The sequence below is a fragment of the Camelina sativa genome, chromosome 8, assembly GCF_030686135.1.
Source record: "Camelina sativa cultivar CO46 ecotype springtype chromosome 8, ASM3068613v1".
NCBI classification, from domain to species: domain Eukaryota; kingdom Viridiplantae; phylum Streptophyta; class Magnoliopsida; order Brassicales; family Brassicaceae; genus Camelina; species Camelina sativa.
The window spans coordinates 28,199,595-28,225,729 of NC_141887.1; the positions used below are offsets into that span (position 1 = coordinate 28,199,595).

General features: G+C 37.2%; 6 protein-coding genes across 14 annotated transcripts; 3 read left to right on the forward strand and 3 right to left on the reverse strand.

Moving 5' to 3' along the window:
* Window positions 1-2,869: 2,869 nt before the first annotated feature.
* LOC104734454 (protein BTR1) lies at window positions 2,870-6,563 on the forward strand. Of its 2 annotated transcripts, none has more exons than XM_019228975.2 (9): window positions 2,870-3,300; window positions 3,433-3,519; window positions 4,056-4,294; window positions 4,385-4,491; window positions 4,889-5,082; window positions 5,549-5,673; window positions 5,813-5,908; window positions 5,983-6,044; window positions 6,135-6,563. In XM_019228975.2, exons 2-9 carry the CDS (start codon window positions 3,435-3,437, stop codon window positions 6,229-6,231), a joined length of 1,005 nt encoding a protein of 334 aa, XP_019084520.1. In that variant the 5' UTR covers window positions 2,870-3,300; window positions 3,433-3,434; the 3' UTR covers window positions 6,232-6,563. The 2 variants fall into 2 exon arrangements, with proteins under 2 accessions (XP_019084520.1, XP_019084521.1); XM_019228976.2 differs by having other exon boundaries at window positions 2,925-3,300; window positions 5,612-5,673.
* A 239-nt stretch (window positions 6,564-6,802) lies between these two features.
* On the forward strand, window positions 6,803-10,159 carry LOC104708677 (acyl-CoA-binding domain-containing protein 6). Of its 2 annotated transcripts, none has more exons than XM_010425278.2 (14): window positions 6,803-6,975; window positions 7,276-7,413; window positions 7,500-7,577; window positions 7,659-7,790; window positions 7,865-7,931; window positions 8,013-8,074; window positions 8,159-8,298; window positions 8,411-8,537; window positions 8,608-8,722; window positions 8,830-8,918; window positions 9,009-9,092; window positions 9,176-9,496; window positions 9,586-9,645; window positions 9,735-10,159. In XM_010425278.2, exons 2-14 carry the CDS (start codon window positions 7,303-7,305, stop codon window positions 9,891-9,893), a joined length of 1,545 nt encoding a protein of 514 aa, XP_010423580.2. In that variant the 5' UTR covers window positions 6,803-6,975; window positions 7,276-7,302; the 3' UTR covers window positions 9,894-10,159. The 2 variants fall into 2 exon arrangements, with proteins under 2 accessions (XP_010423580.2, XP_010423581.2); XM_010425279.3 differs by having other exon boundaries at window positions 6,883-7,185.
* A 252-nt stretch (window positions 10,160-10,411) lies between these two features.
* Window positions 10,412-13,324, reverse strand: LOC104708679 (NAC domain-containing protein 78). 2 transcript variants are annotated; one of them, XM_010425281.2, is made up of 6 exons: window positions 12,751-13,324; window positions 12,378-12,655; window positions 12,092-12,283; window positions 11,198-11,740; window positions 11,003-11,120; window positions 10,412-10,918 (listed from the first exon to the last, which is right to left on the reverse strand). In XM_010425281.2, the coding sequence occupies exons 1-6, from the start codon at window positions 12,917-12,919 to the stop codon at window positions 10,530-10,532; spliced, it is 1,689 nt and encodes a 562-aa protein (XP_010423583.2). In that variant the 5' UTR covers window positions 12,920-13,324; the 3' UTR covers window positions 10,412-10,529. The 2 variants fall into 2 exon arrangements, with proteins under 2 accessions (XP_010423583.2, XP_010423582.2); XM_010425280.2 differs by having other exon boundaries at window positions 12,092-12,286; window positions 12,751-13,250.
* A 332-nt stretch (window positions 13,325-13,656) lies between these two features.
* On the reverse strand, window positions 13,657-15,311 carry LOC104709945 (NAC domain containing protein 50-like). Its single transcript, XM_010426480.2, has 4 exons — window positions 15,089-15,311; window positions 14,569-14,846; window positions 14,274-14,441; window positions 13,657-14,181 (listed from the first exon to the last, which is right to left on the reverse strand). The coding sequence occupies exons 1-4, from the start codon at window positions 15,309-15,311 to the stop codon at window positions 13,657-13,659; spliced, it is 1,194 nt and encodes a 397-aa protein (XP_010424782.2).
* Window positions 15,312-16,440: 1,129 nt separating this feature from the next.
* On the forward strand, window positions 16,441-23,374 carry LOC104708680 (uncharacterized). Of its 6 annotated transcripts, XM_087460787.1 has the most exons (30): window positions 16,441-16,579; window positions 16,688-16,772; window positions 16,880-16,949; window positions 17,049-17,160; window positions 17,277-17,423; window positions 17,514-17,653; window positions 17,751-17,918; window positions 18,008-18,142; window positions 18,221-18,337; window positions 18,430-18,508; window positions 18,606-18,655; window positions 18,738-18,801; window positions 18,903-19,012; window positions 19,121-19,311; window positions 19,402-19,522; window positions 19,607-19,863; window positions 19,933-20,009; window positions 20,104-20,154; window positions 20,245-20,354; window positions 20,461-20,651; window positions 20,744-20,904; window positions 21,008-21,089; window positions 21,229-21,667; window positions 21,761-21,820; window positions 21,935-22,054; window positions 22,317-22,373; window positions 22,467-22,538; window positions 22,612-22,682; window positions 22,758-22,823; window positions 22,902-23,090. In XM_087460787.1, the coding sequence occupies exons 26-30, from the start codon at window positions 22,323-22,325 to the stop codon at window positions 22,948-22,950; spliced, it is 309 nt and encodes a 102-aa protein (XP_087316913.1). In that variant the 5' UTR covers window positions 16,441-16,579; window positions 16,688-16,772; window positions 16,880-16,949; window positions 17,049-17,160; window positions 17,277-17,423; window positions 17,514-17,653; window positions 17,751-17,918; window positions 18,008-18,142; window positions 18,221-18,337; window positions 18,430-18,508; window positions 18,606-18,655; window positions 18,738-18,801; window positions 18,903-19,012; window positions 19,121-19,311; window positions 19,402-19,522; window positions 19,607-19,863; window positions 19,933-20,009; window positions 20,104-20,154; window positions 20,245-20,354; window positions 20,461-20,651; window positions 20,744-20,904; window positions 21,008-21,089; window positions 21,229-21,667; window positions 21,761-21,820; window positions 21,935-22,054; window positions 22,317-22,322; the 3' UTR covers window positions 22,951-23,090. The 6 variants fall into 6 exon arrangements, 1 of the variants encoding a protein (XP_087316913.1); XR_015563454.1 differs by lacking the exons at window positions 21,761-21,820; window positions 21,935-22,054; window positions 22,317-22,373; ... (2 more) ...; window positions 22,758-22,823; window positions 22,902-23,090 and having other exon boundaries at window positions 17,769-17,918; window positions 19,954-20,009; window positions 20,279-20,354; window positions 21,229-21,584; XR_015563455.1 differs by lacking the exons at window positions 20,461-20,651; window positions 20,744-20,904; window positions 21,008-21,089; ... (6 more) ...; window positions 22,758-22,823; window positions 22,902-23,090 and having other exon boundaries at window positions 19,954-20,009; window positions 20,279-20,354.
* Window positions 23,375-24,153: 779 nt separating this feature from the next.
* LOC104708681 (zinc finger protein ZAT5-like) lies at window positions 24,154-25,915 on the reverse strand. Its single transcript, XM_010425284.3, has one exon. It carries the CDS (start codon window positions 25,563-25,565, stop codon window positions 24,447-24,449), a length of 1,119 nt encoding a protein of 372 aa, XP_010423586.1. The 5' UTR covers window positions 25,566-25,915; the 3' UTR covers window positions 24,154-24,446.
* Window positions 25,916-26,135: the final 220 nt, after the last annotated feature.

Genomic DNA, 26,135 nt, shown 5'->3' on the forward strand with positions numbered 1-26,135 from the left:
CTTTAAATATATATATTAGGTATTTGTGATATCATTGTGTTTTCTAATTTAACATATGTTCTCTTGATATAATCTCTAATAAGTATGTTTTTCTATTAATATATATGTAATTGGAATATCTCCATATAGCTGAAATTATCTACTTTCCTTCTTTTAAATAAGTGTAAATAATTTACAATAAATTTGATGTTTTACACGTTTACTTATTCATAAATATCTATATATATATATATATATATATATGTTTTTTTCTCTTATTTGAGGTGTTACAAATGACATTAATTAATTTCCATGTAATTAAAGAAAAAAAGATTGTTCGCTAATAACACGGTTGACTGCCTCTAATGGATGAAAGAAAGTCTACTAAGAGAAGCTGAGCTTAACGCCATAGCTTAAACGACGGCGTTTTGAGGATATGATCGATGTTTAACGACTAACGGCTTTGCTTAAACACAGAAGTGTAGGAGTGGGAGAGATGATAAGAGATCCTGAACCGACGGAGATCGGGAGGTGGCACCACCATCACCACGAGCTTACCACGGCGCATATTAGCCTGCTGACGTTGCTTCACTACAGTTACAAAATACGCCAAATATTTAAAGCAAGCCCAATAAGGGCCCGTTAAATAAAATATTTGGGCCAGCGACAAATTATAAACGTATAACCATAGCAATTGAGCCTAATATAAACTGCGATATTTTACCCCAAAAAAAAGGTTATTATTTTTTTAATTAAATATAACAAAATTGAGATACTTGTTAGAATTTTTGATTAAAAGTATTAGATTTTTTTTTTTTAATATATAGATCCACATAACAAAAATTGGATTAAACGTCGACTTCAATTCCTTGAAGCATTGAACTGGAACGAAGAGTGATCACATAATGTTCATAAACAAAAATCGAAACTATGTATATACGAATCTAACAAATTTCAGAAAAGTACAGTAGAACAGATCTTTTGATTAAGAAATGTTTTTGAAATTAATTATGCAATAGGTTGATAAATCATTGATTTCATATGTTAAGAAAAGTTTTTTTTTTATTCTTTTATCCAAATAATAAAATTTGTTATTAAAAGATCAATGATATATATAATAATTTATAAGAGCTGTAATTATAATTATAAATATTCATTGAACTTAATTTTGCAATAGATTGATAAAGTTATTGATTTAATGATTTAAAATATTTTTTTTACCCAAATAATGTTATTTGGTTAAAAATATAACTTTAATTTTGTTAAAAGTAATTTTCATAATTCTAATATGTCTCGTCAGCGTTCTAATTATGCACCGCCAACATCCACGTCATGCCATATCATTATCTTTGACAGTAGGGTTAAATTAGTTAATGCTAATTTTAAAACTGTTAATAAAGTTCATGTAGTTTATTTGAATTTTATTAATGATTCAGATTGAAAATATACTATCTTATTGTTTAGGTATGAAAATACACTTTAAAAATTGATCAGGATATATCAATTTAAGTTACAGGAAGTCGGTAACGAGATCGAAATTAACCATAATTGAACTAATAACATATCAAGATCGTAAATATTATTTTCAGAGAATGCCTAGAGAGAATAAACGAAGCTTGATTCTGTCTGTACTCAAGCAGCATTGGAATGCTTGTTGGACCGTCAAGACAGCTTGACGCGTTGAATTGGGAGATAATAGATATCACGCCGATAGCCTTCTTAGAACCTGGTGGTTGAAATTTTTAAAAAAGAGTCTATAATTATTGAGAAATAATGATGTGTTAGGATTTGATTAAAATTAATGTTAGTTATGCAACAAGAAAATAAGATTAATTTATAGAAAGGTTTAAATAAGATTAATTTATAATTATAATGTTTAAATAGGATTATAATCAAAGCAATGGACATGAAATTGGATTAGATTAGGTTGATAGATTACTTATTTTTTTGTTGGATAAATTAACAACAAATATGAATTGAATGGACTCGTAAGAATATGTGAATCGAATTGATATGTTATTTTGAATTTAACAATATGGTTTTTTGTTTGTCAACCTTTGTATATGGTTTGAGAGCAAAATTTTTGTTGGATAAATTAACAACAAATATGAATTGGATGGACTCGTAAGAATATGTGAATCGAATTGGTATGTTACTTTGAATTTAACAATATGGTATTTTTTTGTCAACCTTTGTATATTGAAAGCAAGCCCAATAAGGGCCCGTTAAATAAATATCTTTGGGCCAGCCACAAAACCATATCACAATTGAGCCTAATAGAAATTGAGATATTTGACCCCAAAAAAACGATTATCTATATTCTATACTATAAATTAGATCATAATACTTGTTAGTATTTTTGATTAAAAGTATTAGATTTTTTTTTGTAAAAATATTTAGATGCACACAACATTAACAAAAATTCAAGAAATGTTAAAAGAGTCCTCTACAATAATTGAAAATAATGATGTGTTAGAATTTGATTAAACTTAATGTTAGTTATGCAACCAGAAAATAAAATTAATTTATAGAAGGTTTAACCAATGAAGCTGTGTAGTCGTGAGGAAAACACAGGTTGCTACTTCCCATTATTGTCGGACTAAACGCAAAACACCCCAAAGTCACCCTTATATTAATAATATTGCACTTTAATTCATTTAATCGACCGATTCAAATCATAAACATGCAGCATTACCTAAATCAGTAAATCGTATCTATTGTCTTCGTCAACTAGCTTAACTCTTGCTGTACAATTTGACAAAAAAATATATTATATCTACAATTCAATATCTAACAAACTAAGAAAATAAATTAAAGCGGATTCAAAATATCAATGTCCAAAATGAGAAAATATAGAAAACAAACCTATAATAGTGTAATTTGAAAAATAGTTTGGTGTCTTTCTGAAGACTTTAAATTAAGTTGATTTGATATTTTAACAAAATAAAAGTGAGTTGATTTGATATTTAAGGGAGAAAATTAAAAAAGATAGAGAGGCGGTCAATAAGATTAAATTAAATTAGAAAAATAAAAAGATAAAAAAAAAGGAAGAAGAATAAAATAATAGGAATAAGGGAGGCTAGTGGATAGATTAGACGAAGGACACCAGAGCCACCTTCATTCACTTCACAAACCGCTCGGCGACAAAGACGAAGAAGCCGAGGAAGCAAGCGACCGAGCGACGAGATATAGAGATAGAGAGAGACTCAAACATCTACACTAAAACTCTTTGCTCAGATTCATAACCACCGGCGCCCCAAGTGACGGCGACGACGACGACGACGACGACGGAAGGACCAGATTCGAATTGTGCCAAGACAGGTAAAAACTCATCGGATTTTTTCAGATTCCGACGAAACCAGTCTTATCTCTTTCTCTCAATCCGATTTCTTCTTTCCTTTTCCGTTCATTGTATTGATAATGTCGATTGGTTAATTCGGTTCTTATCTGCAGCAATGGAGTCTACTGAGTCGTATGCGGCAGGTTCACCGGAAGAGCTGACCAAGAGATCTCCAGAACAGCACGATTCTTCAGAAGCTGGTATTCTGATCCGATCTGTTCTTTTTTTTTTTGTTTATTCCTTCTCTGCATTTTCTTCGACTCTGACTCTTAAATGTTCACCTTCTTGTATTGGATCTCGTTTTAAGTACTCTGTGATATGACATCGTTGTTGTGTGATTAATGCTTTATTCTGATTAAAACTTGGGAGAAGAGTTTCTGTGCCATGGATCCTAGGATGGTTTCATTATACTATTACCATGTGTTTCTGTTCTATGAAATTATAGTGAATTTGTTCAGAATGTGATGAATTATACAAAGGAAAGTAACTATTTTGTTGTTGTTCTCTCATAAGGAACAATGCTGTGAGTGAGTTAGATCAGACTCATTCTTATGTAAGTGTTTTTGTATCATGTGTGTGGTAGCTGGCAGAGGGTATAATCGAGGTTGTATGTTTGATGGGGAGACAAATAAAATTCTTTGTTTTGCTCTTTCAATTCAACGTATAGCTTTAAACTGATGTGGTGTAGTGAACCATGCTATCTATTTGACTATCTAATGTTGATTACTCTTTTCAGATTCTGCTGAGAAGCCAACACACATTCGGTTTCTTGTTTCCAATGCGGCAGCTGGTTCCGTCATTGGGAAAGGCGGCTCGACCATCACTGAGTTTCAGGCAAAGTCTGGGGCACGGATTCAGCTCTCACGTAATCAAGAGTTTTTCCCTGGGACAACTGACAGAATTATTATGATATCGGGCTCAATTAAAGAAGTTGTCAGTGGACTGGAACTTATCCTTGATAAATTGCACAGTGAGGTAATCTTTTTTCAACTTGTGTTTGAATAATTCATTTATATATTTTGTCATTATGAGATCGATTTTAACTTGTTTTTTTTTGTTTGTTAGCTTCATGCTGAAGATGGTAATGAGGTTGAGCCTAGGAGAAGAATAAGACTTGTGGTTCCTAACAGTTCTTGTGGAGGTATTATTGGAAAAGGAGGGGCCACTATCAAGTAAGTTTCCGTTCTGTATTTGTTAATGCAGTTTCTGTGAGGGTTTTGGAGCTTGCATGACCTGTTTCCCATAACACCAATGTATATAACATACTAAACCACCAACTAACATCTATTATGTATCTGGTTATCTTCTTGCATTGTTTCCATGTTCAAATTTTCTCCAATTCATATCTTTAAGACAGTACTTGTTTCTCTGAATGCATGCATAAACAAGTCTAGACCCTATAACCAGTCAAAAAGGTTTCTGGGTATTAGAGGTGACTCAGTTTGAAGTAGTGTTAGTATGGAATATCTAATTTCTCTATGACAATGCACTTTTATTTTGGTTTAGGAATATTGACTTCAGATATATGGCTGTAACTAACTCTCAAGACATTTCTTTCTTTGCACACAGGTCATTCATTGAGGAATCTAAAGCTGGTATTAAGATTTCCCCTCTGGATAATACCTACTACGGGTTGAGTGATCGGCTAGTGACATTATCTGGGACCTTCGAGGAGCAGATGCGGGCAATCGATTTAATTTTGGCTAAGCTTACCGAGGACGATCATTACTCCCAGAACGTGCATTCCCCATATTCATATGCAGGTATATCAATTCAGTACTAGCTTAGTTAGTTTGTTTTCCTCTTTGAAGTCTTTGATTGCATTTATTCATGTTTGAAAGCGATAGAATAAAAATAGTTAGATCATCGCCGGACCATCCTTTGACAGTTAATTGACACTATGTAAATAATTTGTTATATGAAAAGGACTGTTAGTCACTACACTTTACAAATGTTATAGGTCAGAAGCCACAGTACAAGGTTTGTATTTCCTGTTTTAAGGTCATGTGGAGAATCTAAGTGCCAAATGTAGACACTGGATCATATCCCTTGTCAAATGCTAGATTAGAGTAGGATTTTCTACTGAGTTTTAGATTGTCAATTAAGGTAGTAATGGCGATTCGGATTTCATCTCACATGGATTTTCTTTCCATATTGAGGATTGTGTATGATGCTTGTCTGTTGTTAAGCTTAATTCTCTTGTAAGTTCCTTTAAACTCGGCATTTTAGGTCTTTACTACTCTGGTTTTCATGGTCCTCCATATGCGTATGTGCTTCCTTCTGTTCCTACAGCGGGATACAATTCGGTTAACTACGCACCCAATGGCTCTGGAGGCAAGTATCAAAACCACAAGGTTAGTCTCTCTTTCCACTTTCTTCCACACTATTTATGAATATATAAGAATGGATAGCTTTATGGTGTTAAAACAATCACAGGTAATTTGTTTCCTTTTTTTGTCATTACTTTAATCTGTGATATCGTATACATTCCAGGAAGAACCTAGCAACACGGTGACAATTGGTGTCTCGGATGAGCATATAGGATTGGTCCTTGGTCGTGGAGGAAGAAACATCATGGAAATCACTCAGGTCCGTTTATTACAACCCTTAATTAAAACTCTTTCAGTCCATCAAAATCTTAAAGCCTGCTTTACTTCCCGCAGATGACAGGTGCCCGAATAAAAATATCAGACAGAGGCGATTTCATTTCTGGAACCTCTGATAGGTAAATATAGTTAACAACATTAGCTGCTGAGAGTTACAATTTTAATTAGCTCTTATGTCTAAAGTTGATATATGGCAAAAATATTGGCAGGAAGGTGAGCATCACAGGGCCACAGAGAGCAATCCAACAAGCTGAGACGATGATAAAACAGAAGGTTGATTCAGCCACAGAGAGAGCCACCGAGTAAAAACCGTTAAGAAATATCCAATCTCGGTTCCTATCTTTGGTCTGTTTTACTTCATTTGTTGAGGCTTAAGCTTTCGGATGGGGATCATTAATCGTCTTTGAGTGAGGCAGAGATATTTCTCTAGGAGCTCTTTCTTTCGTTTTATTTATATGTCGACATTATATAAATTGTGTTTTTCTCTGGGGGAGAAGCAGATTTGGTTAGAAGTACTATTTTCATTTGTTTTTTTATAACTTTGTTGCAATTTGTTGAAGTTTTGTTTCCCTTTTGAGTTCTTTCTGTTGTAACAATTTACAATAACCAAGGCATTACATTGCATTTGCTTCTTTCTTCTTATGGGATCAACTATTTACAGGTTTTATAGTACCAAAGTGCCCGGCATCTTTTACTGTATTTACAGTAGAGTGTATCTTCTGATATTTACATAGAAGATCCAGATCTTTTTGTATTTACGTAAGAACCCGAAAGACATTGAGAATTTCGGAAGAACCCCTGGTAGTTTTGATACTTTTTGTAGACGTACTTCGGATATTCTTTTATATACATAAGCACCCATACCTTTTGATAATTTACGTGATTGACCCGAAACTTTCTTCATTTGCAAAATGAACCAACCTGCATCTTTTAGAATACACTTGGAGATTCGATCTCACTTTTCACAATCCTTCACCCCCTCCCCGGCTCCGATACCATCAACGTTCTCCGGCGGCTCTGGTCATCGCCGCCATTTCGGTTTTTAACTTTGTTCGTCTCTCTCCTTCCCTTTATTTTCTCCATTATCTTCTCTTTAGTTAGCTTTCGTGAGAGCAATTTCGAATTTAGTGTTCAGATCTCTTTGTAATTGCAATGTCCCCAACTTTGATTTCGTGATCGTCCCTGAGCACGTACTAGGATCTCGTCGTTTTCTCCTTCTTTCCATATGGATCGTGAGAAGCTCAATTCTGGATTTTAGAAGTCGTATCCATCTACTTGATTATAGAGTTTCTTGTATCCGATTGTTAAATCGAATGTGATCGGAACTCGTCTCCTAATTTTTGTTGTCAGTCTGAAGCTGTGACGTAGCCTTCAGTAATGGAAGAGATCAGGAAAGAGATAGACGTTGGTGATTGGCATTCAAATCTCGCTCACGATGAATGGTCACCACTCCCTGTTTCAAACTCTCGAGCTTCAGCTCGCTACAAGGTGGTGATTTCAGTGGTTAAGCATTTGTGTTGATTTGAGATCATCTCTCTTAAAATTATATTCATGTGTTGTCTTGAAAAATGCAGCATGCGGCAGTGGTTGTTGATGAAAAGCTCTACATTGTTGGTGGAAGCCGTAATGGCCGATACTTATCTGATGTGCAGGTAGTTTCATTGTGTGTGTGTATCATCTTCCTTTTTGTTTTCATGAATCTGTGGTGATTTTGATAAACTTAGCTGTATCAGGTGTTTGATCTTAGAAGTTTGACTTGGTCTAGTTTGAAACTGAAAACTGAATCATCAAGTGCTGAGAGCATTCAAGAAGATGATGGTAGTAGCTTACGAGAAGCTTTTCCTGCTATTTCAGACCATCGCATGGTAAGTCCTTTTTTTACGTGACGAAGAATTTTGCAATCATACTTCAAATTGTTAAATTGTAAACATTTTGGCAGATTAAGTGGGGAAACAAGCTTCTTCTGGTAGGGGGACACTCCAAGAAGTCATCAGATAACATGTCAGGTTAGCCATATCCAGCTTTCCGTCTGATTGGATACTCTTTTGAAATTCTCTTATTTTTGTTTTTGTTTTTTTTCCTTACAGTGAGGTTCATTGATTTGGAAACACATTTGTGTGGAGTCATTGATGCATCGGGGAATGTTCCGGTAAGAAAACAGTTCTCTGAATTGCTGCTTGCGATGTATGTTATTGCTGTTTTGGATAGTTTATATTCCTTCTATCTTTTACAGGTATCACGTGGTGGACATTCCATTACACTGGGTGGGTCCCGACTTTTTGTTTTTGGTGGCGAAGATAAGAACAGAAGACTGCTGAATGATCTGCATGTTCTCGATCTTGAGACGATGGCTTGGGATGTGGTCGAGACAACGTAAGTTTAGGCAAATGTGCAGACAGCTATATCCATGCTTATGTTTACTGCAGTTTTGTCTACCTGGTCTTACATCTAAGTGTTTTGCATTGTGTGCTTTTTTGGTTGATAGGCAGACACGCCCAGTTCCCAGATTTGATCACACAGCTGCCACACATTCCGATAATTACCTCTTTATTTTTGGTGGTTGTTCTCATTCGATCTTCTATAATGATCTTCATATCCTTGACTTGCAAACTGTAAGCATATTTTCTTAAATTTACTTTGTCGTCTTCATCATATTCTGATGAATTTATAAACTCATGGCAGATGGAGTGGTCACAGCCTCATGTTCAGGGAGATGTTGTAACTCCTCGAGCAGGACACGCTGGAATAACCATTGACGAAAATTGGTATATTGCCGGGGGCGGTGATAATAGTACCGGTAAATGCACTCTCTGCTTCTAGAATAGTGTCTCCTCGCTTAACACGATTTTGCAGTTAAAACTCTGTTTGCAAGTCTCCTCTGTAACTCTTTTCTTTCTGGCGCAGGTTGTTTAGAGACCCTTGTTCTAAATATGTCAAAGCTGGTGTGGTCCACATCATCCCATGTAGAAGCAAGACATCCACTTGCTAGTGAGGTGGATACTTCCAAAACTATAATCCAATCTTAGATGTTTCATTTTCTTTCCTATCCGAGTTGTCTTAGGTGTTCTATGATTTAACTGCAGGGTCTCAGTGTGTGCTCAGCATCAGTATTTGGAGACAACATCTTAGTAGCTTTTGGCGGCTATAACGGGAAGTATAACAATGATGTAAGCTCATAGCAATAGATTACAACTTACACAACTAAAATCTTATTGATATCTTATTTGAGCTCGTGTTTCTTTTCACACAGATATATGTCATGAGACTAAAAACAAGTGAACCCTCACATCCCAAAATTTTTAAGTCACCAGCAGCCGCTGCAGCTGCAGCCTCTGTCACTGCTGCTTATGCCATAGCCAAGTCAGATAAGTCGGATTATCCTCCACCTGCAAATCCAACTCTCAATGGAATTGGAGGCAGTAACCCGGAGAGAGATATTAGGAACAGAATCGATGCAATTAAAGAAGAGAAAAGAACATTGGAGTCATCTGTTGCAGAAACCCAAGTAGAAAACGGGAAGCTTAGGGAAAAGATAGATGAAGTCAATAGCAGTCACACTGAACTATCCCAAGTACGTTATCTCCAACTGTCAAGCTAATTATAGTTATCCCTTTTTGCGTTTCTGTGAACACAATTCACAATCTTTAAACATTATCGCAGGAACTCCAATCTGTACAAGGTCAACTTATTTCAGAACGATCAAGATGCTTTAAACTCGAGGTTCCTAAGCCTGCTGAAGCTTTGTTTCTATTATGTCTCTTTCCAAAATCTCCTACTCAATCGCGATTATATCTAATGGCATGTCTCAGGCACAAATAGCGGAATTGCAGAAAGCATTGGAGTCAGGGCAATCCATTGAAGCTGAAGTTGAGATGCTTAGAAGACAAAAGTCAGCATCTGATGAAGGAGAAGGCGGGACTGTGCAAAGGCAAGGCTCTGGTGGTGTGTGGGGTTTATTTGGAAAGTAACTCCCAAACAGTATAAAGCTACACAAATACATAAGCTTTTGAAGAAGCTCACCGTTGAATTTGACAAAGACAGAGAATCAAACATTGGTTTATAAGGAGAATGAGAGCGCTAAGTCTGGGGAATATGTTCTTTCTTATTTTATTATCAAAGATTTAGAATCAGTTGTTTGTTATGAAATATGAATGCTTGTTTCCCTTAATTATTCGAGAATATTCACAACATTTATCTATCGCAGGTAATAATAATAGTGAATCCTTCATGAACAGCTAAGATTCCTTCTGTTGTGCATGGACTATACATGTGACTTCGACTGCTTTTGAAACGAATCTTTAAAGAAGATTAAATCTAGGTTTATTATTGCTCAATCATTGGTGTAGTTTAATCTCAGAAACTATATCCCTTTTTTGCTCTCTTAAGATGTCACTTAATTATCATCATCGACCAGAAAAAAATAAGACTTAGTGTAGTCGTCACTTGTATGGAATCATAAAGAGAATTTCAAACTACACAAAATCCCTTTTGAAAAGATAAAAATAAATATTGAGCAGCAAAGCACTGCCAGAGTAAACGCTATATAATTGAAGACATACAAACACCAAAAAAGTCTTTTTGAGACGATTCAACTTTTGATGCTACTACCGGGCAGAGACCAGGGTTCCTATTTTGAAGCTAACAGAGAGTAAGAGAACCCATAAACACATGAAGATCAACATAGCTCTTGTCTCCGTAGTTCCTGTCTTACTTCCCGAGGCATTTAGCCCATCATCCCGTTGGACCACTCCAAATGAAAGGACTACGTTGAGGTTACCGTTCTTGTCATATGCCCAGCCCATACTGCTATCCGCTGCTAGAGTCGTGTTTGATATTCTGATCATACCTGCAGTCACGTGAACTGAACCAGAAGATTGTGCTGAGTGTAGCCTGATTGCTGCGTCCTTTGATTTGAACTGTGAAGCAAATGAAGATGGAGCAGGAATAGCTCCAAGCATGTGGCTTGTCTTTTTGAGAAAAGGGTACTTTGAAGCTGCAGGATTTAGTTTCAGAAGGCGTCAGAATCGATCATCAAATAATTTGTTTTACGATGAATCAATGAATATCTGAGTGTTACCTGAATCAAAGTCCGTGAGATCTGCATCTTGTTTTGAGGAAGATCCTTCACCTCTTTCCTTTTTCTCCACCATCTCTTTGCCTTCTGCGACCTCCTTCTCCAATTCTTCAGGGGCAGGCTGTTTGTGTAAAGGTGAGTTAAAGAGGAGTTTTAACATGCAGAAAAAACTAAGCACGTTGAAAGCACAAGTCTTACTTTTTGGTCGAGGAGAGCATCTAATTCAGGATCATCAAGAGTAAAACCATCATCGTCAAAGTTAAAATCATTAAGATAATCTTCGAAGTTAAAATCATCTTGTTGAGCAATGCTGAGATCATTCGTTTCCAGGTACAGACCATCGTTGAGTGGAAGACTGTTGTTAGGATCCATGAACGGCTCATCAGGCAAATAGTTAGTATCAATAGGAATGTCACTGTAACATGTATCAGCCACAAACACATTATTGTTGGATGAGTCCAGATTCACCGCATTCTCGTCTTGCACGCCACAGTCAATATGTTCCTCCGGAAATAGAGAACAAGGCTGTATGCTACCATCCCGTATGATAGGCTTCTTATCTTCCTCAAAAGTTTCAATTGGTTGTTCAAAGTAGCCACCAGAGTCGACAACGTAGTTTCCTGGTTGAATGTAATTTCCAGAGTCTGAGTGATTTCCTGATTCAACATTGTTGCTTGATTCTCCATGACAATAGTTAGGTAGAATAGGAACAGCATCATAGACCACCAGATTTTCGGACTTCTGCGAAAGGAAATCACATTCAGACGCTCACACAAAAGATAAAATCATGAACGAATACAAACAATAAGAAGATGTAAAGATATGTATATCATCATGAATATGCCAGGACCTACTATACTAACTAACATCCATCCCTCATCTTTTTAATCTAAACAGGTAGGTATACTATTCCAGCACTAAGCAAGTTCATGCCTAACACAAAACACTCCCCTCATCGCTCTTTTGCATTTGTAGTATTCCACACCATCTATCTAACCACATCACTGATCACTCTTACACTACACAGTATTCACAAAAAAAAAAATTTCTATATTATTGAAGAGCGAGGTAGGATCTACTTGTAACACAAACCTCATCAATTTCATCAATATCGACATAGACATCGTCATCGACAGCCAATCCTTCACTGAAAGCATCTTGTTCTGGTACATATGTCATTGCATCTTCTTCCCACTCCTCCTCAAGGAATGGAGCACCGTACTGCTCCCCATTCTTAGGCCCGGTACCACTCTTCTGAAATATCCTACATAACACATATGCTTCCTTCTCCACACACCACCAAAAAAAAACGACTCAACAAAGTCAATAACTCAATCCATAGGCATTAAAGATAAAAACTTTCAAAACAAAACCTTACTTGCGGCACACCAGCTTTCTTCAAGTCCTCATCAGAAAGCCGATACTCATGCATAACCCAGTTGGTCCTTTCACCACGAGGAGCTCGACCCTTGTGATAAACAAGTGTCTTCTTCATCCCCACGACTCTCGAACCATTACGAATCTCCCGATCTTTACCAGTCGTCTTCCAATACCCTTTCTCCGTCGCACGATTCGTCTTGGAACCATTACTGTACTTCTTATCCAGCATACTAAAGAAGTACCATTCCAAGTCTCTACTTTTCAGCTTCGACTTGTCTATAAACAATCAAAATCAATCGAATCAATCACAATTCTAGATTTTTATAATTCGATCTAACCAGAAAACAAAAGAAAAGAGATAGATTGGGAACCTGGTAGATCCCAAGGCTCGGATTTGTATATGTCGGTGACGGAGATAGCATCGAACTTAAAGGGTTTGTTACAGACCTTACGCTTAAGGTAGTAACGAACGAGTTCCTCATCCGTAGGGTGAAATCGGAACCCAGGAGCAAGCGACGTCGTCACTGAGTCACGACCCATCAAAATCTCCGTGAACCCAGAAAGAAAGTTAGGGTTTTTATCCGGTGGGGTGCAGATTTCGAGACTTGATGATAAAATTAAGATATCGCAAAAATTAGGGTTTTAAAAAAAAGAATTGGGAAAAATTGGAGAAGAGAGAAGAGAGAGAGAGAGAGAGAGAGAGAGAGAGAAATCGATCACGATGATGATGATGCCATTAGAAATAAGCAAAAGCAAAAACCAAAACCGTGGAAAGAAAAAAAGAAAAAGAAAAAAGAAAAAAAAAAAGTAAAAGGAAGAAATTAAGCAACGAAGGTTTTAAAATCTTCCACGAAGGAGAGAGAGAGAGATTGGAGAGAACTTTTAAGTGACGGTGCGGTGATATTCGATTTAGTGACATGACTTGAGGGGTAGGTCGTTGGGAAATGGCAATTATCTGTTTTTTCAATCTATTTATTTTTCGTTGTCATTTAAAATATCTTACTCAAATATACAAAATCCAAACAGCCTTGAAAAACTGATCATAATATTACTAAAATATCTACATAAATTTTGTAATCTTATATTTTGCATTTATTGTTTTAGATGATAAAATTGCAAATCGTAGAACAGAGTACTTGATCCTAATTGTGCAATAGAGTTTCACATATTCATCAACCATAGCTCACATGACTATGCGAAAAGAAAGTACAAGAGAAAGAAGAAACATGACTAGTGGTTTTTGGTGATCTGTCCCTTGTTACTTTTGTTCTTCTTCCTCAGCTCCTCATTTTCTCCTTACGCAACGTTTTAATCTGATCTTCAAGATAGTTTATCAATATTTCTGCCTCTATCGTTTCACGCATTTGCGTTTCTCTAAGCACAACCATCTCGTCCTTCTCATTCATCAGATCCTGGATACTCTTGGTGAGGGAGCTTGTTGTTGCAGGCACCTTTTCAGCTACTGCTTCTTCTTGTTTGTTCCCCAGATCTAAGATCATACTGCCGAGGCGGCTCTTAAGCACACTTGTTTGTTCTGAGTTTGTCAGCGGCTCAGGCTCAGCGGCACCGGTGTCAACAATCGTTGCTGTGGAGGAACTATGGTCTTGAGTCATTTGGCTTGAGCTGTTGGAGTTTCCACTAGAATCGACTCGACGCTTGCGTTTGTGTTGGACGAGAGTCAGCGGAGCTTGTTTGTTGAGGACACATAAAGGCAATGGAGCTTCTTTGTCGATGTCACAATGAGGCAATATTGGTGCTCTCTTCAGTGCCTGATCATCATGTTCCTTGTTGTTGCCATCGATCTACACAAAGTTTTCATAGCTTTACGGTTCACGTTTGCTGCAATGTAAAGCATAAGGGCAAAAAAACAGAGTATATATGAAGAAGCAAAAACCTGTTGAGTCTCGTTGACTCTGTTGGCATCCACAACAACTGGAACATGGCTCACAGCTCTTTCACCATCATCATCCCACTCTTGTTCTACGAATGGTGCATATCTGCTTTCATTAGGTTCCCCAGGGTTTTGCTTGCGGAAAACTTTACACAATACGTACGCATCTACCTGCTTCCCATAAACACAAAGTCACAGATAAGAGTTGAATCCAGAATCACAAGAGATTACCAAATCCAGTTTTAGTGACATTCAACACAATAAGAAAAACAGAGAGAGACTATATAAAAGAAATCACCTGAAGGCCTTCGTCATTTTTAGAGAGGCGATACTCATGCATCACCCAATTAGTTCGCCGACCGTTTGGAGAACGCCCCTTGTAAAACACATGAATCTTCATCATACCAATTGCAATGCTCACCTCACCGTCTCCTCTGCGGATTTCCTTGTCTTTTCCAGTGGTATTCCAGTAGCCTTGCTTTGTAACTCGCTTTACACAAGTACCAGTTGAATACTTCTTATCCAAGGTACTGAAGAAGTACCATTCTTTGTCCCTTGTCTTCAACTTCGAATGCTCTGCAACAACAGAAAAACCACAAAGACTACATTTCTTGAGTTACAAGCAGCCAATTTCACTACATGAATTTGCGAGAAATGCTTCAGATTTCAAGTAAGCATAGCAAAAGCTACTGAAATCCCCAGAACCCATCGAGTTAAAACCCTGCGCGTAGAGTTATCTCACTGATCACACAAACTTGAAGGACACGAAATCTAACACTCGAGACTCAAAAAGCCAAGAAACAGCGGAAGATTTTTACCTGGTAAGTTCCATGGCTCGTGCTTGTAAAAATCGACTTCTCCAATAGCATCCAAACGCATGGGTTTTCCCTGAACCTTCCTCTTCAAGTAATAGGTAATGAGTTCTTCATCGGTTGGATGAAATCGGAAACCAGGAGCGAGAGATGTCACCGCCGCAGCATTCACTTGAACTTCCCTCGGCGCCGGCAAAGCTCTACCAGGTTTCTTGGAGTCGCGATCCATTAACGAGAGAAACCGTTCTTGTGTTCTTGTATCACTTTTCTCAATCTCTTTCTCTTGATTTGACTGACAGAGGAAAGAATGATATGAAAAGTCCAAGAAAAGAGTACCTTAGATCGCAAGAAACTTAGTTTCTGACTCCGCAGACCTTTATAAACAACTTTTTTTCGAGATTTGGGTTTTTATTTCTTGTCGTTCTCTTTCAGTAATTTTTTATTTTTTATTATTTTGACGTGCAGAGTTGTTTTGTGCGGTAAATAAAACATAACTTTACGGTATCTAAAAAGAAAAAGAAGTAACACTACTCTATGAAATTGTACGTATTCTGTCAAGTGTCAACGCTGAAACCAACACTCTCGATTTATCGAAATCTAATACACACGTAATATTTCAATTTAAGTTTTCGAAAATTAAATAAAACAATCAACTCAAGGCCAAAAGGACATGGTTTTGAATTTTGCAAAACTCAAATTCAAAACTGACATGGTTTAGGCCGTACCGAACGAAGTTCATTGTATGTATTTGATGTTCTTTGTTTTTGTTTAAAATTATGCTGTAAGGTGAGGTTATTGCTAAGATGTGGAAGAGATATATGAGCAGACGCCAACAGAATCAGATCTATTATCACACCTAAGCTTCTCGGGTTTCTTATTTGCAAGATTTGGAAGAGACAATTTACAGACATCGACTAGTCCAATGCTACATATTTAGTATTTGCTAAAAATAACCTGATTCTCCAAACCGCCAAAGAGAAGATGATCTCTCCAATTGTTGTACTTGGGCCTTTATATTTGGGCTTAAATGCTAAACAACACAATAAATTAGGATGCAAGATATTCAAATACAAATTTTAAATCATTGAACTAACTACCGTTAAGATAAAAAAAAAAAATCCATTTTTCTTATTTTTAATTGCAACAAAAATAAAATAAAATAAAATTTGTCATAAACAAAAGAAAATTAAAAAGGAAATTTTGTTATTTTGGTCAACAAAAAAAGGAAAAAGGAAACTTTAATCCACAAAAAAAAAATGAAAAAAGGAATAGGAAAAAGAAACAACAAAGTAATCCTATTTTTATATTTTTCGTGTAAACCCTAACTTATAAATACACTCACACTCACACTCACACTCACACTCACACTCACACTCACACATCTTTTCTTCCCTAAACAAAAACAAAAAAAAACAAAAAAAAAGGTTCCGTCGAACAAGCTCTGCGACGAATCGATGATGAATTGATGATGATGAAGCCGATGGAATCGAGATCAAAGTAAGTAAGCTCTATCCCCTTCCTTCATCTCATATTAATTGATTTTTGTTTTTTTTAATATGATTTCGAAACTCCAACATCTGAGTGTTTGCTTTACTCTGTTGTTAGGTCTTTTGTCTTAGCCGGAGAAGAAAACGGCGAGAGACGGAGAGGAAGCAAAGGGACGATCAAACCCTAAAGGAAGCAAATTTTGGTACTTTCTCTCTTTCCGTTCTTCTTCTTTTCGTGTTTCCAAATTCTAATTTTAATTGTCACTGTTGTTTTTTTTTTTTGGTAAAAAATTGTCACTGTTGTTGTTAGGTCTTGTCTTCGCCGGAGGATAAAACGGCGGAAGCAAAGGGACGACCAAACCCTAGAAGATCAAATTTTGGTACTTTCTCTCTTTCCGTTCTTCTTCGTGTTTGCAAATTCTCATCTTTTTCCCTCTGTTCTCATCTTTTTCCTCTGTTTTTTTTTTTTTTTTGGACAGGATTGCAAAACCATCGAGACGTGTATGTTCTGTATGAAGCCAGAATTTAGGAGGGATTGTGTTTGCTACATGTTTACCTTCAACCAGCTTCTCTCTTTCTCCCTCCTCCATGGTTTGCCTTCCAACTTTGCTTCTTCTTCTTTTCGTTTTTGATCTCTGTTGTTGTGTGGTTTTGTAACATTGATTTTTATTTGTCTTCTTTGTGATGTTCTGTGTTGTGTTGTGTAGCTGAGACGAGACCTATGGAGTTTGGTTTAACCGTAGACTGCTTTTGGAGTTGTGATGTTGGATGAGAGTCATGCCTGGAAGCCATTCATAGCTGTCACTGATCTCTTGGCCAAGAAAGATGATTGACCTCCATTGAAAAGTAGCAAGGTCTGTTTCTCTGAATCTTCTTCTGTTTTTTCTTTTCTTATGGATCGTCCGACAATGTATGATCTGTTTTTGCATGTCTCTTTCTGCTAGGTGCATCTTGCTCATGGAAGATACATAACACAAGGAGCCAATTGAATGTTTGTTCTGTTGATTGGTGGACTCGAGGAAGGAGGCTTCTTGCAAAGGCCAAACTCAAAGAGCAATCCCAGCTTCTCTCTTTCTCCTCCACGGTTTGCCTTCCAACTTCGCTTCTTTTTTTTTTTTGTTTTTCGTTTTGATCTCTGTTAGGTGGTTTTGTAAGATTAACATTTATTTGTCTTCTTTAAGATGTTCTGTGTTGTGTAGCTGAGACGAGACCTATGGAGTTTGGTGGTGTAACCGAAGACTGCTGTTTTCCATTGAAGATACACATATCACAAGGAGCCAATCGAGATGTTTGTTCTGTTAACTGGTGGATTCGAGGAGGCTGCCTGCAGATCAAATTTAGTGGCCAAGGTTCCATTTTTTCTCTGTGTTTCTTTTTGGTGGTTGGCTTGGAAGCATTTATCTTGACTGAATTGTGGCCTATCATGGCTATGTTGCAGGTTGTACATGATGAGCTAGTGAAGTTGTGATGGCTGCAGGAGGAATATCTGAGCTACGCTTTGCTAAACCAGGTCTTAAGGAGGAAGCAAAGACGACCAAACCCTAGAAGACCTCTTCCTACACAATTAAACTTGGTACTATCTGATCTCACTCTCTCTATCTTTCCCGTCGTTCTTCTTCTTGTTTGCAAATTCGCATTTTTTTTTTTTTAGGCCATGGATGTTTGATGAGATTCATCCCTTGAAGCCATTCAAAGTTGCCGCTGGTCTCTTGGCCGAAAGATGATTGACCTCCACTATATGATAATTGCTACATTGAAAACTGACAAGGTCTGTTTCTCTTCCTCTGAATCTTCATATGTTTTCTTTTTCTTATGGATCCGACAATGTTCCATCTGTTTGGACATGTCTCTTTCTGGTAGGTGCGTGTTGGCCATGGAAGAGCCCAGCAATTTCCAACAAAGATGGAATGGAAAACTAATATCCTTTTTCTTAATTTCTGTAAGTGATCTCAAATTCCTTTCCTTTTACTGTTTTATGTTTACCTGTTTGAAGTGAATTCTGTATTCAGATGTGGAGGTTGTTGAATATGATGCAGCTTGTGTGGTAAAAGTTATCGCAGAAACGTGGACAACACACTTTTTCCCTGTAAGTATAATTCCCGAATCGCATCTTCTTTCACTACTCGTTGTCTTGTTTGATTTTTTAACATACGTCTTGTTACATCTAGTGTTACTTTCAGGCCTTGTGGATCATCCCAAACCCAGTTGGAGAGGTGACATGTCCTCCTAAAGGTAATGTAACATGTTCACTCTTCCGATGAAAGTTTCAAATATTGATATACTTTATAGGATATCTTTAATTAACTAACCAGCATGTGTTCTTATTTTTATAGTTTGGATAAACTGAGCTTGGGATGTTTCTTGAAGGTGTGTGGGGAGCCTGGAAGGAGCTCAATGGCTACCAACTCTCGTGTTAGCTAATTCGTGCTATGGAGTACAAAAGGTAAATGTATCAGATCCTACAGGTACTGAGTTATTTAGCTTTATTGGCTAACTGTATCATATTCTAACTTGATTCTCCTTTACAATGATCATTGTTTGAATTTTGCAGCATGGCCGAGTTGTTTTTGTAATAGATTGGAGCTCAATGTCTAGCTGAGACGTGACCTATGGAGTTTGGTGAAGCCGAAGACTGCTTTTGGAGTGGTGATGTTTGATGAGAGTCATGCTTGGAAGCCATTCAAAGCTGCCACTGATCTCTTGGCCAAGAAAGATGATTGACCTCCATTGAAAACTAACAAGGTCCGTTTCTCTGACTATGAATTCATGAGTTTTCTTTTTCTTATGGATCCGAAAATGTTCCATCTGTCTTGGCATGTCTCTTTCTGGTAGGTGCATCTTGCTAGTGGAAGATACATAACACAAGGAGCCAAGTGAAGAGCCCAGATGTTTCTTTTGGTGGATGATTCGAGGAAGGAGGCTGCTTGCTTGCAGATCAAACTCAATGGCCAAGGTTCTATTTTTTTCTCTCTCTTTGTTTCTTTTTGGTAAAACATTTATCTTGATTGAAGTGTGGCTTATCATTGCTATGTTGCAGATTGTACATGATGATGAGCTAGTGAAGTTGTGATGGCTGCAGGAGAAATATCTGACCTAAGCTTTGCTAAACCAGGTCCTTAAGAGGAAGCAAAGCGACGGCCAAACCCTTTAGTATCAGACCATGTTGTTGGCTTGTTGCTTCTCTAGGATGGAGAATATGCTTTCTTCACAGAATGAGGGATGATGCTTGCACGCTATATGACGCAGCAACAACAAAGATGGAATGGAAAATTAATATCCTTTTTCTTAATCTCTGTAAGTATCTCAAATTCCTTTCCTTTTACTGTTTTATCTTTACCTGTTTGAAGAGAATTCTTTATTCAGATGTGGAGGTTGTTGAATAAGATGCAGCTTGTGTGGTAAAAGTTATCGCAGAAACGTGGACAACGCACTTTTTCCCTGTAAGTATAATTCCCGAATCGCATCTTCTTTCACTACTCGTTGTCTCGTTTGATTTTTTAACATACGTCTTGTTACTTATGGTGTTACTTTCAGGCCTTGTGGATCATCCCAAAACCAGTTGGAGAGAATACATGTACTCCAAAGGTAATTTAACATGTTCACTCTTCCGATGAAAGTTTCAAATTTATAGGATATCTTTAACTACCTAACCAGCATGTGTTCTTATTTTTATAGTCTGGATACACTGAGTTTGGAATGTTTCTTGAAGGTGTGTGTGGATCCTGGAAGTAGATCAATGGCTACCAACTCTCGTGTTAGCTAATTCGTGCTATGGAGTCCAAAAGGTAAATGTATCAGATCCTACATGTACTGAGTTATTTAGCTTTATTCGATAACTGTATCAGATCCTAACTTGATTATCCTTTGCAATGATCATTGTTTGAATTGCAGCATGGCCGAGTTGTTTTTGTAATAGATTGGAGCTCAATGTCTAGCTGAGACGTGACCTATGAAGTTTGGTGAAACCGAATACTGCTTTTGGAGTGGTGATGTTTGATGAGAGTCATGCTTGGAAGCCATTCAAAGCTGCCACTGATCTCTTGGACAAGAAAGATGATTGACCTCCATTGAAAACTAACAAGGTCTGTTTCTCTTACTCTTAATCTTCATATGTTTTCTTTTTCTTATGGATCCGACAATGTCCCATCTGTTTTGACATGTCTCTTTCTGGTAGGTGCGTGTTGGCCATGGTAACTGTTTTGTTATCTGCAGATTGTATTGTTACAGGAGGCAACACTGCCGCAGCCAAGCAATATGTGGCCAAGTGAGGAGATGGCCTCGTTAGTTAGCCTTCTTCAATTGTGGGGATCTTACTTGAGCTATCTAAAACAAGAGGTTTTTTTACATCTTTTCATATAATTTTGTCTCATTCCTCCTCACTTCAGCTTCGTTGTTGCTTCTTGGATTGGTCTAACTTACTTAAAATCTGGTGTTTCAGGATCTCCAGAATCTTGGTGTGGGGTTTTATAGCATCTTTGCCAACCAACTTCTCTCGTCCAAATCGTGTCTGGGGATCTCAGGTAGTTATGCACTCTTTTTTTTTGTTTTTTTTTTTTGGTTCCATTTACAATTTTTAGGGTTTAATTGAAGTGTCTCTCTATTTAAGTGTTCACATGGTCTTAGTCTTGATGGTCAACTGAGTTCAAACTTTTTTTGCAGTCAAGAGGGAGACACAATAACTTGTGGTGGCTTGAAATTTTACTGGTTTACTGTTACAGATGGGATTTTGAAGATATTTTGCAGAGCCCACACGTGCGACTCTCACGTGTGAACTTATGTGGTACAAGCTTGCGACACGTGGTTGGCTGGAGGCAGAAGGCCGTTGGGAATTCTTAGCTGTTTATATGAGCACTTGTTAGCTCTTTTCTCTTTTTTATCGAATAATCTTGTAAAACAATTCTCAAATTGGTTCTCTGGTTCGTCGGGTTTCTCTCATCTCGAGAGCCGGCAAGGTGATCCTCCATGTTTTATGAACATCGAGTGGTTACGTTAATGGAAATTTAAGTGTTTGTTCATTTCGATTGATTGTGAAGTTTGTTGTATTATTTACTAGGAAGCAGCTGGATTCACTGTTAATGATCCTGCTCGCACAAGGTTGGTGAGTTCTCTTTATCTTGACTTTCTTTTCTCTTTTCTGTTTTTCTAGGGTTATTCATCTGTAGCTAACATATAATTTGCCCTGTTATTACAGCCACTCTCTCTGGAGCTTGGAGCAGGAATTTTGGGAAATCATCTTCGATATGGAGTTCAGGTTTTGTTGGATTTTATATTCTTGCCTAACATGAAGTTTTCTGATTTCTTTGACCATTACACACTGCAGTCTGTGCATGACTTCTGACATTTTTTTTTTGTTCATGTCTCACAGGATGCCTTTGGAAAACTATTGCGGGAATATTCAGTAATGTGTACATCCCTCGGGGGTGTTTCTGTCCCAGCTCTTAACAAAGATTGTCCTTGGGACTAGTTCCCAGTTTCACCAATTCTGGTAATGTTTTTTGTTTGACTGCTTTATCTCTTTACACTGAGAATAGTTTTTTCTTTTTCTTTTCTGATGATCGAATATTTATAACTCTTGAATGCACACCTTCTTTGAGAATACGTTGATGAATCATCATGGGTTTCGTTACCTTCAATGTTTGAGTTAATATATGCCTGACTTGATCAATTGGTATTATTAATCACTCCCCTGTTGGAGATCATGTTTTGCTTGTCGCTCATGGTTTTTGTCGGTGATTTTCATTTCCCAGGATACAATGATAGTGCTTGAATTCCAGGGAATCAAGAAATCGTACACCATGCTTCAGGTTTGTATGAGTCTTTTTATCTTTCTACTTGCAACCGTAAATTTTATGCTATTTGGCTAACTTATTAATTTGGTTTGGTTGATTATATGTCAGTGCTGTCCTGTACGTATGCCTAGGCCAATTGCATCAAAGCTTGCTGCCGATACTCTTCTACTTACTGGACAGGTAATTACTCAATTTTTATTTTTAACAATGGTAAAGATGTGTATTGTTGATTGCTTTCTTTTCTTCTTGTCAGCGTGTCCTTGATGCCCTTCTGTTCTTGATGGAACCTATGCCATTCCTGTTGTCAGTCAGACACTTTCCAAGGTAGGTTGTGACATACTTGTTTTATTCCACTTAATTACTGGATATATTGAACTTCCAAAGCTAATTCTTTCTTAGACATAGTACTCCAACTCCGATGTTGTTGTCTATGATGGTTGTGAGAGAGGAAGTGAAATGGCTGAGGTAGATCTCTCTCATTCTGAATCTGCATATTGTTCATACAGTTTAGACATTTGATCTAATGGTTTTCTCATAAATTAGGTTCTTATGGACTTCCCACAAGGCCAGAATTGTCAATGACGTTGCCTGATGGTCGTTAGGAATCTGTCATGAAACGTACCACACTTGTTGCCAACACCTCTAACATGCCCTGTGGCTGCTCGTGATTTACACAGGTAATGTTCAGGGATACAGATTTAATAGTTTTTGATGATGTTCAGCAATTTTGGTTTCATATCTTTCTTCTGCAGCTGCATTAAAATTGTTTAGCTGGGCCACTCCATGGTTTGGCTAATCAGGTAACCCCTCTTATTTATCTCCTAAATGAATCCTTCTATTCTTCGAAACTACAAGTCAGAGAGAGTTCCAAGAATGACTCTTATAATCTGCTAGACTTATGATGTTCAGCTAAGAATTTTTGAAATCTTAGCTGTTCCAGGATATGGCCATGGTGTCTTGCGTAAAACAGATCCAAGATATGTTTGCCTTGAAGCATCTACCCTCTTTTTCAGCTGGTAACGTTTTCCCCCTTAATATTTAATCTGGTCATGCTTTTAAAATTATTTTACCTGCTCACAAATTATTCAACTCGATAGGGGTCTCAAATCTTTATGAAGTGGTGCCTCCTATTCTTACTGAGCTGGGAAAGGTACTATTTACACTATCATTCAGATTTTTGATTTTCTTTGGTTTTATAAATCTTGAAATCGCTGTTACAGGTCAAGAATCCGTGGCCTAACGTAGATGCTCATAGCGGAGTGCTGCTGAACTATTATCGCTATCATCAGTTCATCGTTAGGTTGCTGTTTAAAAAATTTCTGGATGATTCTTTGTTTTATGGTGATTTTACAACCAAAATTTAAAAGAATTGAAAGAGTTGGCTGTGTGTTATTTTTATTTCTTAAAGACAAATTTTCTTAAGAGTTGAAAGTCATAATTTTAAACTTTAGATTACTATAAAGTTTTTAAAATAAAATAAATTTGTCTTTCAGTGGAGATCCTGGAATCAAGGAAAAACATTCATTGCAAGTAAACAGAATGTGAATAGATATGACAACAACATTATGGGAATCAAAATCATTAGTGGGAATAAAAAAACGCTTATAATTTAAACTGTGTTAGATTTTTCCCCTGTTCTCTCTTACTCTCAGTTTATGTTTTTTTTTGTTTTTGTTCTTTCTCAATTTAAACTTTATTGTCAACAGAAAAGAGAACTATTTCTATTTCTTTCATCTAAAGGGAAAAAAATCGTCACGCCCTCTTCATGAACTTTACTTTTTCGTTGGGGAGAAAAAAAGAAATTCTTGATCAAAAGTATTAAAAAAGAACGTGACATCAGTTTTTTTTTTATACAATTTTCTTTTGTAACAACAAATCGAAACTACCGAATTGCTTATATTTTCGTATTTCTGTAAAAGGACCAAAATAAATAAAAATAAAAAGAATCTCGCAAGTCTTGAACAAGCAAAGAATTGGTTAGACAAGAAAAAAAATACACGTTTGATAGAGAAACAATGAATGATCAATAAACCAAAAATTTTAAAAATGATTTTTTTTTTCGGGTTAAATAATGATGTAATAATAAATTCAGTAGTGGCAATCCACTAAAGTAGGAGCAGACAAGACAAGAGACTTTGGTTCTTCTCTTAGCTTCTTCTGTTGATGTTCTTGTTCGTGATTTTGCTTTGAAGCTAAGCTGAATCCGTTGACTCGAATCTCATCTTCCGGTGCGGGTAGATTCAGATCCAAATCCAGTGACACAACCGTCTTCCTTGCTTTCTTTTTCGCTGGCATCACCAGATGATCCTGACCGTCCGATATTTGATCGAACGACATCGAAGACAGTGATAGCTCCGTGTTGGCCGCAGTCGTGGCCACCGTCACCGTCGGGGCTACCGCCGCCGTGACTACCACCGCACCTCTGTGCCGTCTCATGTGGCCACCTAATGCTTGTCCGGACGTAAACTCGGCTCCACAGATTCCACATTCATGAACCTTATTGTAGTTACTTGCCTTACCGTACACGACAAGCGATCTATTGTTATTGTTATTGTTCTTGTTGTTATTGTAAACAGTTGTGGTTGTGACGAGTGAAGCGGCGTCGTTTGCATAAATGTTCTTCTTGAGGTCAAGGTTGGTGTAAAAAGAGGTGGCTTTAGGTTTCTTGTGGCTAGCTCTATGGCCACCTAAAGCCTGGAAAGAAGGGAAGGTCCGGTCACATGTCTTGCACTGATAAACGTAGTAACCGGCTTTACCACCACCGTTAGAAGAAGAAGTCTCTAGAAATTTCCTGCTGGTAAATCTATACGCGTTATTGTTGTTGTTGTTGTTGTTGTTGCTGTTTGTTAAGTGGTGGTTGCTGTGGGGAAGAAAGTGTCCTTGGGCAAGGAGAATCAAACAATTGGCTATGTCTTGATCTTCCTCATCTTCTGCCGTCTTCAATGTTGGGTTGTTTTGGGAGGACCAAGAGGCTGATGATGATGAAGACGTGATCACACCATCCTTTTTGAGGTTTCCCTGATCGTTTCCTAAAGCATTGTCCTTGGAATCAAGATCAATGGATTCTCCTTCCATGTCAGGTGCCAAGGAAGAAACAATAGGAAGGGCGATAGAGAAAGGTATGGGAGATTGTGTACGTTGTCGCTTCGTCCGCTTCCCTTTAAGGATCAAAGATTGCTCCTTTGTGGCCTCTTCGAACGCTTCCATTAGCCGGAGATTCAAAATAAAAGATTAAGATCGAATCAGCTGGAGGAAAGAGGATTTGGGTTGTTGATTATAAAGACGCTAAGGATGAGAGATGCATATATAGTAATGTGTTAAGAAGAAGATGTGTGTGGGATGGAGAGAGATGTGTGGAGAGATGGATACATAAATAGTGAGTGATTTAGGAAGAGAGGAGTCAAAGAGAGACACCACACATATAGAACAAAAATATATGAGAAAGCTTTTTAAGTGTGTGAATATGTTTGGACTTGTCCTTTTGCAGCCTCTTAAATTTTAGTACTTCTGTTATTGTCGCTCTTCTATCATTTGCCCAACTTGGCAAACTAATCACATTACAATGAGATAAAGAGAGAGAAAGACTGTGTGTGTAACCCATTTGCAACGAAAAATGTATAATTTTAGACAATTGCTTTAGTAATATATGTTTGTTCCACTCGTTATCCCGTTTTTTTACTCTGTATAACGATTTATACGGGGTGTGATCACATGTAAAATAGTTACTTTAATTAGTTTTTTTTTTGGTTTAAATTAGTTTCATTGATGAGTAATATT

Excerpts from the sequence above, each read along its gene's own strand:
- LOC104734454 (XM_019228975.2), top strand. The coding sequence starts at position 3,435 with ATGGAGTCTACTGAGTCGTATGCGGCAGGTTCACCGGAAGAGCTGACC. Across the intron at positions 4,295-4,384 it reads TTGATAAATTGCACAGTGAG|CTTCATGCTGAAGATGGTAA; the intron begins GTAATCTTTTTT and ends TTTGTTTGTTAG. Across the intron at positions 4,492-4,888 it reads AAAGGAGGGGCCACTATCAA|GTCATTCATTGAGGAATCTA; the intron begins GTAAGTTTCCGT and ends CTTTGCACACAG.
- LOC104708677 (XM_010425278.2), top strand. The coding sequence starts at position 7,303 with ATGGAAGAGATCAGGAAAGAGATAGACGTTGGTGATTGGCATTCAAAT. Across the intron at positions 7,414-7,499 it reads GAGCTTCAGCTCGCTACAAG|CATGCGGCAGTGGTTGTTGA; the intron begins GTGGTGATTTCA and ends TGAAAAATGCAG. Across the intron at positions 8,299-8,410 it reads TGGGATGTGGTCGAGACAAC|GCAGACACGCCCAGTTCCCA; the intron begins GTAAGTTTAGGC and ends TTTGGTTGATAG.
- LOC104708679 (XM_010425280.2), bottom strand. The coding sequence starts at position 12,919 with ATGGGTCGTGACTCAGTGACGACGTCGCTTGCTCCTGGGTTCCGATTT. Across the intron at positions 12,656-12,750 it reads CGAGCCTTGGGATCTACCAG|ACAAGTCGAAGCTGAAAAGT; the intron begins GTTCCCAATCTA and ends GATTGTTTATAG. Across the intron at positions 12,287-12,377 it reads AGAAAGCTGGTGTGCCGCAA|AAGGAAGCATATGTGTTATG; the intron begins GTAAGGTTTTGT and ends TGGTGTGTGGAG.
- LOC104709945 (XM_010426480.2), bottom strand. The coding sequence starts at position 15,311 with ATGGATCGCGACTCCAAGAAACCTGGTAGAGCTTTGCCGGCGCCGAGG. Across the intron at positions 14,847-15,088 it reads CGAGCCATGGAACTTACCAG|AGCATTCGAAGTTGAAGACA; the intron begins GTAAAAATCTTC and ends CTGTTGTTGCAG. Across the intron at positions 14,182-14,273 it reads GAGTCAACGAGACTCAACAG|ATCGATGGCAACAACAAGGA; the intron begins GTTTTTGCTTCT and ends AACTTTGTGTAG.
- LOC104708680 (XM_087460787.1), top strand. The coding sequence starts at position 22,323 with ATGATAGTGCTTGAATTCCAGGGAATCAAGAAATCGTACACCATGCTT. Across the intron at positions 22,374-22,466 it reads AATCGTACACCATGCTTCAG|TGCTGTCCTGTACGTATGCC; the intron begins GTTTGTATGAGT and ends ATTATATGTCAG. Across the intron at positions 22,683-22,757 it reads TCAGTCAGACACTTTCCAAG|ACATAGTACTCCAACTCCGA; the intron begins GTAGGTTGTGAC and ends ATTCTTTCTTAG.
- LOC104708681 (XM_010425284.3), bottom strand. The coding sequence starts at position 25,565 with ATGGAAGCGTTCGAAGAGGCCACAAAGGAGCAATCTTTGATCCTTAAA.